General features: G+C 39.1%; 1 protein-coding gene across 4 annotated transcripts in view; it reads right to left on the minus strand.

The window, feature by feature from the left end:
• mdga1 (MAM domain containing glycosylphosphatidylinositol anchor 1) overlaps nt 1-15063 on the minus strand; it is a 163339-nt gene that overhangs the window by 37916 nt on the left and 110360 nt on the right. For all 4 annotated transcript variants that reach the window (XM_031846333.1, XM_031846332.1, XM_031846334.1 and 1 more), the window contains exons 8-11: nt 13592-13921; nt 12608-12907; nt 6942-7208; nt 6626-6774 (exon numbers count right to left, since the gene is read on the minus strand). In XM_031846333.1, the coding sequence (XP_031702193.1) occupies nt 6626-6774; nt 6942-7208; nt 12608-12907; nt 13592-13921 (1046 nt within the window). The remainder of the gene's footprint in view (nt 1-6625; nt 6775-6941; nt 7209-12607; nt 12908-13591; nt 13922-15063) is intronic.

Consider the following 15063-nt stretch of genomic DNA (forward strand, 5'->3'; position numbering starts at 1 on the left):
CTTGCACAACAGCAGGTACCCTTCAATGCAGGCAAAATTATCCATCCAATACACAAACCAACCAATCCAAACATAAACCACATTTCCTCCCAACAAATATGTCCTCAAATTGCTCCAAAGAATCCTCCCATATGCTCGTCAACTACGAGCTATGATGAACACTTCTGCATTATGGTGCCTGGCCTGCACACAGGAATCCTGCTTGCTTGTACTGCAGTTGGATTGATCTGGAAATGTTTGCTCAACTTAGTATTGCACCAACTGAATGATTACTCTGGTTAGTGTCATCAGGTATCTGGGAGTTCAGAGAGAAAAGACTCATTAAAGGACTTAGTGGCAGGGTGTTTTATAACAGGATACTGCATCTTTCAATAAAAAGGCAGCAAAGCGACCTTTTGGTTTCAGAGACCGTCACATCAAGAAAAGGTCACACGTTTTCTTGAGTAAGGTCCTGGGCTCCTAGCTGCTAAATTGTTATACGCTCTGATAGTGTTATCAGTTACATGTGTAGTATCAGTGGAAAATGGAGCTTTTCAACAAATAACAATTTGGGTGGAATAGTATTCACAGCTCACTGTGGATATCTTCTGTGTGTCTGTGATTGAGGAAAGAGGGAGACAGGGAGAATGGTAAAGAGATATTTTTGGAACAAAACAAGGAAAGTAATAAATAAAAAAATAAAAAAGTCCTTTACAAGTTAAAGTCCTACTTAAGTAAAAGTGCAGAAGTAATAAGAAACAAAATATACTTCTGCATCAAAATGTCCCGTGAGTGATTCATTATTGTATATTACATTACTAGATTGTTAACGTTGATTCAACTACGTGTAAGCACAAGTAGAGCTAGTTTTAAAGACTGCATATAAAATAAATGATGTAACTACAGTTGTTGAGTAAATCTAAGTAGTTACTGTCCACCACTTGCTATATCACATTTGCTCAGTTTCCACCTTAACTGACTACATAAACTCATACACTATCACACGGTGTATACTATTTAGCATGGTAGTAGCTACATAATGAAATGTATTGTGGCCTTTTAACACCAATTTACGCTCACATTCATCCATATAAACATTTACACACTGCTTGTACAGCATATGCATAATTATGTGAAATATAGCAGAAAAGAAGAGCTATGCTCATGTAATATGTATAGAGTGTGCCTTAGCAGGGAGAGACAAGTTAATAATGCTAAGGAGTCAGAAGTAAGCAGAATGAGAGAGAACGTGTTTCTTCATGAGCGGACAGGCTCTATGCACACACACACACACACACGCACACACACACACACACACACACACACACAGTGCACACACTTGCTTTGGTCGTGGTTACAGTTTGTAGGATATAAACGAACTAGACTAAAAGCATACACAAACCCACACGTACAGTTTGTGGACCCCAAAACACACTGGATAATTGAGGTGCAGAAGTGTGACTCAGAGGAATTCAGATGCTTCCACTGCAGTTAAAAGACTTTGTTTCCCTCTCTGTCTGCTTCCCTCACTAGGTCAGTGGACAAAATGTGTGTGTTTACATGTGTGTTTACGTGCCTAAGTGACAGGGAAAGGCGCGGGTGAGAAAGATATATAGTGTGTAGAGAAAGGAAGGAGATAGTTAAAGTTGACCGGAGTGAGTGAGTGAGTGACATAATTTAAGAGGCAGAAAGGTGGTTGGTTGATAGACTGATACGGAATTCCATATACCTCTCTCGACGCGTGTGTGTGTCTGTGCGTGTCTGTGCCACACACTTTCAATAATTTCAGCCATACAGTGTTTTCAGCTGTGTCTGCATCGGGCTGTCAACAAAGAGACACCAAAACAATGTGTGATTGAGGGTGCGAGCAAAGGTGCAGCCATGAGATAGAAACATAGAAACATAGAGACACAGAGTGACGTGTGTGTGCCTGAAGCGGGCGGCCTCTTAAAACACGTTAATATTTTCATTATCCTCTATTAATGGATCTTTTGTGACTGATCCACAGGTCAGTGGTATTATGTGTGTGTACATTATCAAGTCATGCGTGCACTGTGTCTGTACGTAAGAGTATCTATGATTGCATAAGCCTATGTGCTCTCTTAGTGGCCTTGTGTGTGAATGAACAAGTATATATGCATATTGAGGTTGGTTATGTACATAAATTATTCATACATTTGATTTAATGTACAACTCTAATTCATCATGAATATTTTTAATTCCTCATATATATGATAATGGGCATGTGTGTTTGCACAGGAGTGTTTGTGTGACTGTGTCTCAGTGCAGAAAGATCTTGGGTGTTCAGATCTGTAGTTAAGACCTGAAGCCAGGTCAGCTGCCTGCCACACTACTTCAGTGATATACTAAATACACAACTCCATAGCTGCAGGCAGACGAGCGGTCGATATAGTGATGAGGTAGAAAGATTGAGAGATGGGAGGAGAAAGGTGTGCAAAAGCAATAAGGATGGCAAAACACAGAAGAAGAAGAATACAAACTGAAGAAGCAGTAAGAAATTTGGGATTAAAAGAAACACAAAGGCATACTGTATGTATATTGTGGCATGGTCGTTCTCTGATACGAGTGTCTCTGCAGTATATATTTACAGAATGTGTACGCTATGGTACAGGCTGTGTGTGTGTACATACTAAACACACAGAAGCTATTCCTTTTTGTAAGCATCAGATTCACAAGAATGAAAAGATCAGCAACCTCTGATGAGAAAATTCCAAAGCCTTCACCAAGGCCACAATTTGGGCTTCAATCACTCATAAAATGATGATGTAAAACATTTTTTTATACACACAATTGTTAATTCTGTAGGGGTCATTAAACATACGGGCTCAGATGGTGAATTTTAGAGTCGGTGAGAAGTAAAAGGAAAGTGAATAGGTGCAAATTCGCCTAGTAAGGCTCGAAGGACACATAGATGCAAAAATATATTGTGCTTATCCCAGGAAAAAGAATAGAGATAGTAGGTAAATAACAAAGAGAACTGGAGTGTCTGTTGAGTTCTGAGATCAGTCACAGGCTGAGCTAAACTCAAACACACAGATAAACACGCACTCAGACACAGTGCATAGTACATTCTTTACTAGCCAGCTATCATTTGTACAGTTGGTATTCTGGCTGTTTGGGGGAGATCAACAAGGACTGCACAAACAGCCTGGCGGTCAAATCCGCACGGATGATGTGAGGCGTCAATTCTGCCACGCACTCATAACTTCGTAAAATGATATCAGATTTAATATTGGCTGCTGCACACTTTTTACTTTCAAGTTGTTGTCTTTTTTTGTGTTTGAACTGATACATTGAAGCTAACTGGTCCACTGTTTTGTGTTTGTCTGATGTTAACACGTTTTCTATTCCGGACAGGTTACTTAAACTCCCTCTTCCCTATACACTACCTTCATTGTGTCAAGGGAAGGCTGGGTAAATTAGCGGCTGTTTTTTAGAGCAGAGTTTATGAATGCATATGCATGAGATGAGTGCACTGGATTAATAAATATAGGTGCGACTCTGAAAACAGGCAACTTCCTATGACAGGGCGCCTATGGTATATAAAGAATAGGGTGTAAAATGAGCAACAAAAGGCTTCGTAAATCAGTCACTTTTGTTGCAAAAAGGTCAAATCAACACAAATGTATTATCTCTCATGAATCAAAGTACTCGTACCGTAGGGGTAGAGGTTGGGGTGAACAAAAGGGGTGTGAGGACAGCTTGATGAAACAAAGAGGGCCTGTCAACGTTCCTACACAGGGAAACCCCCTGCAGAGAGAACCAAACTAAATGAAGTAAGTGGGGATTTCCCAGCCTGGCAATGAGTCATGGAGCAAATCATGTAGTCTGTCACACACACACACACACACACACACACACACACACACACACACACACACACACGGACATATGCTCTACACATAGGCGAATACAAATGCATTAGAGGCCATAATATATATATATATATATATATATATATATATTTATACACATATACATACATACATACATACATACATACTCAGAATAATGAGACAGGCACTGCACATGTATTTTTTCTTCAAATCAAACTCTTATAGCCTCATTAAATATATATATATAGATCTATATATATATATATATATAGGAATATATACAAATATATACACACACACACACACACACACACACACATACAGGCACAAAGCCCTGCAATAAAAAGCAAATGGACACACTTTATGCATTGAGCAGAAGTCATAGGCATGTACAATGAAAAGCACTGCTCTATGAACTGATCCGTCTCTTTTATTCCCCTCTGTGTCTGCATGTCTCCCCCGAGACTCCCTACTTCATTTTGTATGTGCTAAAAAGATGGCGTCAAGGCGTTAAGAGGATGAGCTGGAAAGTGTTGCAGAAATAGATGGGTTGTGAAATTGAGATGGTATTACATTTGAATGTTCTCATACTCTATTTAATAGTTGAGGAGACCAGTGAGATTCACTGTTTTTCTTTAATTTGCATTTTATTTCTGTCTTTCGCCCCCTTAAGTTCTCGCTCTCACCCTTTGCTTTTCCTTTAGTTTTCGTTCTTTTTTTGTCTCAATTTTAGCCACTCTCTAATGCATTCATAAACATATGCCGGTAAAAACCTTGAAATAAAATTAAAGTTGAACAACATTTAAGAAGTCTTAAACTGTCACTTAATGCAATTCATTATTTTAACACTGTCAGCATAAAAACTCACAGCGGCTACTTATCAGCTCTATTTCAGTTGCCACGGTTCACCCAACATTAAATGCCATTAAGTCTGCACTTATAACACAATACCTCACTGCGGGAAAAACTGAAAGGGGCAAGGGGAAGCGAGAGAGAGGACAAGTCAAGGCAAGAAATACTTAGAGGGCAAAGAAAGACGAAGAAATGGGGGGAAAAAAACGGACGAGATGAGGTGTGTGAAAGATATTGGACAAAAGGAGAGGGAACAAGAGAGAGGTAGCGCGGAAGTTTTCAGAGAGCTGAGGCATGCAATCAAATGTGCATCTTAGGAAGGCCAGTGCTAATTTTCTGTCTCCCTGTAGAGTCTTACTTAATGAGGTAAGCAGCCAAGTCTTAAAGTAGGAGGGGAATTAGCTATTCATCCGCACAAAAGCAAGCTGGCAGGCCCTGCATTCCCTCTGTTTCAGTGTCTCTCTCTCTCACACACACTCACACACACACACACACACACACACACACACACACCCCCAGCCAGTTGTGTATAATTCACTATTATCCTTCCTGTCTTCTGACTCAAGGCCAGTAATCTATGAATAGATGTTTGAAAAAAAAAGAAAAGAAAGGGTGGCCGGAGGTTGCTCTCCTACTGTGGACAAAGGTTTCCAACTTCATTCAGGGGTGAACTCAGAAGGGCTGAGTGTGTGTATATGTGTGTCCAAAACTGTTTTTAGGGCGGAATTGGTTGGACAAAGCAGTAAAGCCTAAGGTTGTCTGGAAGATAAAACCTCAAAATCTGTCATAATAGTGGTCATTACTGATAGTAGTAGTCTGTAGATTTTTAGACAATGTATTTATTTTTTAATGGAATAGCTATGGGTACATGTTACCTGTGTCACAAAAAAACATCTTCTATCTCCAGATTGAATACTGGCTGAGATGAGAGATGTTGGCAGTGGAGGGCTGGTCTTGCCGTCGTTACAACACAGTAAACATTGTCTGTCTGGCACTCAAAGTAGAATCATGGAGTGAGAGCGGAGTGATCGTAAGTAGAATGTTATGAGGGTTTGTAACCGTAGTTATGTGAACAAAGATGCAATGCTGACCACTCATATTCACATACTGTATGTGGGCGTTGGAAAGTGGAAAATGAAGTCCATGTCTGACAGGACTGAGTGATGAGAGCTGAAGGAGATGGCTACTCATGAAAAGGAGCTTACAAGAAGAGAGGAGACAATATAAGATGTGAGAAGGAGGGAAAAAAAGATACAAGGTCCCTAAGGCAGATTTCAAATAAATCTGAGAATCTACCAGTATTTATTTTTTATATTGTGCCAATTGGATAAACAAAATTTTAAAATCAAAGTGAAAATGAGATTATAATCATAGAAAAGAAAATGCAGAGCAAATATTCTCTTTTTGTTTTCTTTCTTTACTTTGGTGCATAATAAGGGTTATGTTTGTGCTTGCTTTTTATACAGTTTGTTTAATTGAAAGCATTTCGAGATGTGCGCACTGCAAGAGGACTTTGTTTACCGTGAACAGCGGTCCTCTTAGAAAAAAACACATTTTCAAATGCATGGGAACATGAAATCGGGGTAGAAATTGCATCAGAAAGATCTGCTTATTTAAAGAAACTGGGTTATTTTTCAGTACAAACAGGTAAAGACCCAAAATGATGAGCTGCACAAAGGAGAGGAGAGCAGAGGAAAGGAGAGGAGAGGCTGTGACATTGTTGTAATTCAGTGCAGGTCTCCATTGATTGACTTCACACTTCCCATGTTTACTTGGCATACACACTTCTACCTGCCTATTCAGATCAAGTACAGTACATGAAAGTGTGTATGCATACATGTGTGCAATATGCCTGTGTTCATGTGTACCTGTGCTTTCACAGGCTTGCTGAGGGTGAGGACTGTATTCTTTCAAGTAATTGTGCAGTATTAGCATACCTTTCGGACATTAACCCAGTAGCCTATGATACGATCCGTAGCCTCAGGATCTTTCTGTGTCCACTGCAGGTTGTAGGAATAGTTGTTTCCTTTTAGAATTCGCACTGGATTGGGTGTGTCGAAGTAGAATTCAGCATTGTAAGGTTGTGCTGTGGGAGAGAGCAAAATGTCACAGGTAAGTGATACCAAAGAAGAGATAACTGCCTGTGTAGAATATGACTATAAGCTTGATAAATGGATGAATAGTAGTTTGATATAGATGAATGCTTTTGCCACAAATAGATTACAAAGCATAGTCTCACGTTTGTTCACTCACCAGAGACATTAAATGTGCATGTTGATGTCCCTGCACTGTTGCTGACTCGGCACTCATAAGAGCCATTGTTGGTGGGTTCCAGCTTAAACTTCAGCTCCGGCGTCTCCTTCAGGTCTGGCATGGGCATGCGGATTAAGTCGCCGTTACGGAACCAGCGGATGTCTGTTAGGCGTGGCGGATTTGACCGCATGATGGTACACCTCAGGATCACCATCTGATAGTTCCTCGAACGCGCATCCTGGAAGACTGGGTCCAGTATTGGAGGATCTGCGGACACAATAGATTTAAGTTGTTAGATATTGTTTAGCCTGCCATGTCAATTCATATAATGTTATGAGGTGCAGAGGCAAAATCCTGTCAATTGTAACTGGTTTCAGCTCGTAATCTATCTTGTACTTTAAGACCACTATACCTTTCCTCCCATGCTCATATACACTGACTGTACAAAATATTTGGGACTCCGACTTTGTGATGAAGTATAGTGATGAGGTGTGTCCATGTAAAACCCACTATCCCCAATTGTTTTCCATTTTAAGATCTATTTCCATCATAAAGGAAGAGATAGAGATAAACTGAAGCAGAACAATTTGAGAAGAATTCACCTTAGAAATGTAGGCGATGCAAAATGCAGTGGTGTCAGTACATCACCACCATCCATGTCTAATTTCTCCTGCATTATCTTTTTGTTCTCTGCAGCGTACATTTCTTCACAGCATCATAAAACATCGGTTTTTGACAAATAATGTGACACAGAGCAACTGTTAGTGTCACAAGGGATGAGGCATTTCTATGAGGCACAGTCTCATCCCTGCTGCTAACCGACCCTAAGCAGCTGTAATTAACCTGTCAGCAGGGATGTGTGGCTCTGCGGTTAATGACTGACTAGCTGTTGTTGCCCTGGGGTCAGCCAGGACACAAGAAAGCCAAATGACTCTGCCACAAATCATCAGCCAGCTAGTTCCCCCCTGGCTAATCATGTAGATAATAGACAAGATGCTAATGGTGGTATTGCCATACTAACAGTGATGAGATCGGGTGTTAAGGCCCCTTGAGGTGAAGCAGCACGACTAGAGTCCCTTATGAATCAACTTTATCAGACACAGATGTGTAATTACAGTCTAATCTGTGTTATGCCTGTAATTTAGATGGACAGGCCCACGGATGAGCTGCAGTCAGGGGGAGAGAAAGAAACATAGACATACAGAAAGATAACATATGGAGCAGGGGAGAACACTGAAATTGAGTGACTGGATTTTAACCGTACCAGGAGTAATGAAAGCAAAAGACAGAAAGACATTCAGACAAAATCACAGTGATCTGATGACAAACTGTTCTCATGTTTAAACAACTGAATCAAGCATTCAGACTATCCAGTGTTGATGTATTTAAACATAAACTGAAAACCTACCTCTTTAGCTCTGCTTTTTGTTAGAATATATATATACACACACACATATATGTATATATACATATATACATATATATATATATATATATATACACATATATATATATATATATATATACACATATATATATATACACATATATATATATATATACACATATATATATATATATATATATATACACATATATATACACATATATACATATATATATATATTTACTGTATATATATATATATTTACTGTATATATATTTACTGTATATATATATATATTTACTGTATATATATATATTTTGTTATTATTTCACATTCGTCTCAAATTATTTTACCGTTGCACTAATTGCACTAAGCTATATGAAAGACATTTCACAAATATAGTTTCATTCACTGATTATCATCCATTCGTCTGTCTTTTAGAAAACAACAACACTGTTTGGCTTCCACATGTTTACATAATTAGATGAAGTTAATAAAAACCGAGCAACTGTAACTCATGACATACTACATAGTGAACACTGCGGACATTGACTCATCTTTTTTGACATCTAAATCTTATCTATTCTCTCTTTGAGTGAGCCTTTTATTATTATTTTTTTGCAACAGGTACAGGTATACACTACCAAACCAAATCCTTGTTTGAATCCCTGGTTTACCATTCTGTGCTTGCACTCCTGTCAGAGGAACACGAGTAAGCACCTGCATGCTAAAAAGACAGGAAACCACCAGAACATTTGACTTCTCAGCTTCTGTGTTGTTTTCCGTCTAGACTCGAAACATGTGGATGCAACTTACTCACAGCTTCCAACTTTCTTTATTTTTAGAATGTAAATTGCCATTTACTCCTGTGTGTCCAGTCATTATTATGTCTCCTGACCTGCCTGTATGTCCTGCACCCACAACAGAATCATGTGATGGAGCTGAGGAATAGGTGAGCAGACAAAGGTCATATTGCAATCCTATGGACTGATTAGTTTATGGTCAAACCCTGCCCCTGCTTATAGACACAAATATGCATACTGATGCCTATCTGACTTTGGAAACAGGTGTCACGGGTAAAGAAAAGCAGGCAAACTTTGGCCCGATGGTGATAGAAGTAGGGAGGAGGGACGGAAAGAGGAGGAGGTGTGTTGTGAGCAGATTATAAATCATTCCATCCCCAGAAGAATTTGGTAGTTATAACAATTCCCTTACCTGACCTCAAGTATTCATTTCAACAATTAAGTAAGTTTCTTAGCGGTAGGTTTTACTTTTTAAAATTGTGGGGTTATTTCAATTTCTAACCCAACATTTAAAATTCTCTGGTGCATTGTTTTTGCATTTATTTGCCACTAGTTGGAGACTCACAGCACCACACTGCAATGTTTCATAGTCAGAAGACCATAATCCATGTAAACACAACATTGCTCTCTGTCTTATCGAATCCAGGAATGCAACACTTACCAAGCCAAACATTTATAGTACACAAAGAGAAAATCAATTTACATGAGACTGAGAGAGGGATGAGGTGAACGGGGGAGTAAGGTGGGATGAAGGGAGAGAAAACAGCTCTTAAAGAAGAAGACAATGAGGAAGACAAACGATAGGGAAAGTGTGGTGTGGAAGTGAGAGAAGCTGATGATTGAGTATGGGAGCTGGGGAGAGATTGAGAGAATGCAGGATGCAGAAAGGGAATGACAAGACAGAGAGAGGTCCTCTCTCATGGCCAGTAGTTAGCTGATTGATGATGATGAGAATGGCAGTAAGGAAGAACAGCTACTTCTCTTGGAGGGAAAGTGGGCAAATAAAGAAGGGACACAAGGCGAAAAGAGGAAGTGGGAGAGGCAACAGTGGCAAGAATCTGCATATCCTCTTAATTATGTCTGCCATAATAAATGATGGCACCCTTCCCTCACATCGATCAACAGTGCTAAATAGTAGGAAGCAAAAGAAACCTGATAAAACAAACAAAGTGAAATGTGAGCGGGGCAAAAAGAGGGGCAGTGGAAGAAGAAGAGAGGAAACATGTCTTTTAACACACTTTTGTTGGCTATAGCTAAAGATTCTTTTATGGCGTTTCTCTGTCTGCCAATCTGTTTTTCCTCTTCATCTCTTTTCCATCTTTCTAACCTCCCAATCGCACAATTTTTTTCTTAGCACCTCGCCATCCCTAACCCTGTTTCAAGCTCTCTCTTAACCCTTCTCTCGGTCTTGCTCATGTGTCTGTCTCATCTCTCTGTTTCTTTCTCCGTCCAGAGTGGGGTGGCCACCTGGTCCATGAATCAGACTTGGCCAGTGCGGACAGCAGAGCTCACAGAGTGTTGCCCTTCCGCCTCCGCCTGCATTAGAAGGCCCTGTAAATCCTTCTTAAGAGAGGAGAGGAGACTGATTCAGGTGTGTTTTCATCAATTATGTCCTATGAGTGGTAGGGAAATTGGTCCTATTGGGCCAAGTACTCCTCAGACAAACAAATAGTTGATGCTACCTTTAAGCAAAGATTTTTCTTAAAAATTCAATAAAAAAATGACAGTGGCTGATTTTAGTCAGGATGTGCTTTAAATGCTCTCTTCATGTAAATGAACAGGTCCCTGTTTATTCCCCTTACACATGTGAGCATATTTAAATATGTGATGGATTATAGTGTCTAAAATATATTTATCCAGATTTAGCTACTGGCTAAAAGTAGCACCTAAATTGAAGTTGCTTTGGTCCAAGAGGGACACATTTGGTACTCCCAGTTGCTTGATGAATGCAGGTTTGGGCCTTTCATTTTTTCTCTTTTGAATCTTCAGATGCATTGCTATTTATTTTATGTATCCTCATGTTTTTCTGATCTCTTGAACATCTTATAACTTTAATTAAAGGTGCCTTTTATCTTGACCTTGTATACAGGGCACAATGGAGGTTGCTGAAAGTGTTGGTTTCACACTGAATTCTGTTTTTCTTCAAAGTTATTAAAAAAAACATGGGTGTACAACAGCAGATAGACGTCCTTCAAATAACTAATAAAGCTTCCTCATTCAACTTCCATACTTTAATTTTTTTTCCCTTAATAGTTCAGAATAAGATGGTGGTGTCATGGTGAAGTTCAGCTTCAACCCTGGAAGGATTATTTTCCATAGTTTATTACGTTGTATTTTACCCATTGGTTACAATATGCTGAATGGAGCCCATCCAGTTTAAAGATGGGGCAAAGTACATATTTTCCGTTTTTGTGGAAGCAATGGGATTCTGTTATGAAATACATGTTATAATGTAAAGTTGGAAAATCCTCATAACCAGCTACTGCACGGCTTGTGTGACAAGTGTATGGTTTGAGATAAATGTTAAATTATATTCATATAAGTTGATAGTTTTCAGAAAAGTCTAAATCAAATTTGTCACTTTTAAGCTCTCTTTAACAGTCAGAAGTGCCATTGCTTGGTAACAGTGAATGCAGGCACAATTCAAGAATTGTAAAAGTGGGTAACCTCATGGGATGGGAGAAGGTGTTGAAATGATGTGTTATTTTATCAAGACAGATCCTCCTCCTTCCTCAAAGCTCATCCTCCGGGAGATTTAAAATGACAGTCCCCACTGGAGTGCTCACAAAGGGGAATGGGTAGGTTTAGAGAAAACAGCCAGAGAGGTGCGCCCTCATTTTCTTTTGCTCTTCCTTTTTACGCTCTTTACATTACCATACATTTCCTTATCTGTCTTCAGGGTACACAATTTTGAGCAAAGTCTGAAGATAATGCCTTTATTACATGTGGTGCAAAAGAAGAGTGCAGTGTTTTAATAGATCTCTGATATTACCCTAGCCATGTGGCCTATGGAGGTTTATGCAGAATAATGTATTTAAAGACTGAACACCGTCACATACAGCTTTTAAACCTTCATGGAGAATGATGTCTACCAAATATTTTCTCTACCGTTGTGACTGTTATTTCCTGTTACTACTTTATTTTGAACATTGCTACACCAAATATTCAAGTTCTGAAGCTCTGTTTTGGGTGTTGCAGACATTACTATTCTAATACTGTTTGCTGCTACCCCAGGGATCATTAAAAGTGTCATATTACCCTGTCTTATCTTACTAGTAGACAAGATGGAGCAATAACAGTACGTGAAAGCAGTCGCAACCAATCTGGATTTTTTTTTACACCAAACTGAACCGCGAGAGATGCCACAAGTATCTTAACAAGTTAACAAGTTTAACTGCTGCTTATTCTAAACAATGATGTTACCTACGTTGTTGTAGGTTGGGTTCTTGTGTGAAAATCATCTGATCTACACTTACACTGCACATTGAGTTGGACCTGTGCCTCCCTGCGTTTGATGTTAAGCCCGTTGTATGGAGCGGTCTGGCACCGGTACGCCCCCATCATGTCCCGACTGACGTTCTTCAGTCTCAAGCGACCATCAGGGGTCTCCATCATTGTCCTCCCTGATGGCATTAGCAGGTCTTTTTCTGCCCGTGACCAGAGTATAGGTGGACGTGGTTTGCCATCTACCACCAAGCACACCAGCTCAACGTTACCTCCCTCGCGCACACTGACCACCTGACCTCCTGGTGGAACCGACAGCATTGGAGGAGAGACTGCGGGGAAGGAGAGAAGGAAAGGAATAGTAAGAAAAAGTGTACGTTTATTCTCTTACCTCTACATAAATGGAAACAAACATTAATAATGTGTTTGAAAAGATTTTCTATACAATAGACTGCAATAGGAACACAATAATCATACAATTTTCATTACATTAAATATATTGTAGCATGTAAGTATCTACTAAAAGGCTATATGGATAAATATAGTATAATTTCAGAATAAACAATATAGAATATGAACAAGTACAGTAGAAATGGTAAAGAAGGGCTATATGTTATATAATTATTGAGGAGGACATGACTTTAAAATTACAGATGGTGTGAACAGAGAAGCTGGATAACAGAGACAGATGGAGAATAAAAAGCAACAGAATAAACTGACATTTACAAGGCTTTTTTTATTGGACAATCACAGTTTCAATGCAACATCAGAACATTAAAAAGATAACTGCTAAGGAATTAAGTGCTAACATTATAACACACACACAAACTCACAGAGATACAAAGTCCTAAAACGCAACATTTTTACATATTGTTTACATATTAGCTTCTAACAAATCTCTAAACAGTATATTTGCAACCAAATAGACTTTAGAGTAATGCTACTGATCAGCTGTTGCTTGCACATAAATGCACTTGTCAGAGATATAAAATAAAAATAGAAAAGCAAAACCTCACCACTGTTCTGAGAGATGTTGACATCCACACGGAGCTCCAGCCCCCTGCTGCCTGGGAAGTTCGCCACACAGCTGTAGGTAGCCAAGTCCCTGAACTTCATGTCCACAATCTCCAAGCTACTAGTGCCGGGTGCCATGTCTGGGTCACTGCGCAACAAGATCAGGCTATCCGAGTTGAAGACAGGTGCACCGTTCTTGTACCAGGTGTAGTTGACCTTGTCCTGTGGGGTGGCATCGACGTGGCACGACAGCTTGAGGTCCCGACCCATCTGGATGGTCTCGCTGTCCTTGTTGGAGTCTGGTGTAATCTGGAAAGTCAGGTTGCTCATTGCTGTGTGGTGTAGCGGGGTGATGAAGAAAGAAAAAAGGGTTAAGAGGTACAGTGTCGGGTTAGCTGTGGTGCAGTCTTGAAAACAATAAATGGGGGAGGGACTATTTTAAATACTCACAAAGAAACTGTGAAAAGACAAAATTAAAAAAAAATTGGGATATTTTCTTCCCCTAAGATTTGTAGGCCTTGTCTCAATAATCTTTCACTTTCAGCCTGAGTTAAATTTTACAAAGCAAATTATCTAAAATGGTTTTCACTCACTCACTCAATTCATGTTAACAAGTTCTACAAGCAGCCACTGTTGAGTAGCCATTGTTAGTATCTAGTGAGGATATTACTATCAACAAATAACACATATACAAACATCTGCAAAATGCGTGTACAAGTATACAAAATGGGTTGTCTGTTGTGCTGCCATGATAAAAAAAATAATTGAAAAAACCAAACCATTTTTAACAAAAACAAAAGCATCCTGACAGATTCTTAATACTTAAATGAACTAGTAACTCATGCAGTGGCCTCCAAACTGAGAAGTGGTGCACTTTAAAATAAGTTAGTTAGTTAAATTGATAACTATAACTTAATTATGTATAAGTAATGTTTGCATTGATGAAAATATGTGTCCTTGTACTGTAGGATTATTATACAGTATATGTTAATTCATCTCTAACTCTCTATATAACCTTTTTTAATTTTGAAAATATATTTAAAAATTATATTCGGCAGTTTATGTCATAGCAATACATTTTTTTTTTAAAGTTTGTTGAATATAAATCAAATTGAAATGAATGAAGGAGGCAGAAGATGGCTGATATAAACTTTAGATAAGTGACCTCATCTTCAGTTACAAGAAATCCAGTCTATGGTGTGTAGGGTGCTAATCCATGTCTTTGTCTTTTTGTAACATTTTGTATAATTCTGTATGTCTTACTTGTTTGTGCTATGTATGCACCTACTGTGGAGAGGAATGTCCTCCTTCAGGACAAATATTGAACTATCTATCTATCAATCTAATACAGAACGGAAGACACGTTTGTGGCATAGTGTGTGAGGCATGAGGAGGGAGCAAAGAAGAAACCAAAGGGAAAAGTAAATTGAAGGAGAGAGAGAGAGAGAGAGAGAGAGAGAGAGAGAGAGAGAGA

The sequence above is a fragment of the Anarrhichthys ocellatus genome, unplaced genomic scaffold (genome assembly GCF_004355925.1).
Source record: "Anarrhichthys ocellatus isolate YVR2014 unplaced genomic scaffold, GSC_Weel_1.0 scaffold6, whole genome shotgun sequence".
Taxonomy (NCBI): Eukaryota; Metazoa; Chordata; class Actinopteri; order Perciformes; family Anarhichadidae; genus Anarrhichthys; species Anarrhichthys ocellatus.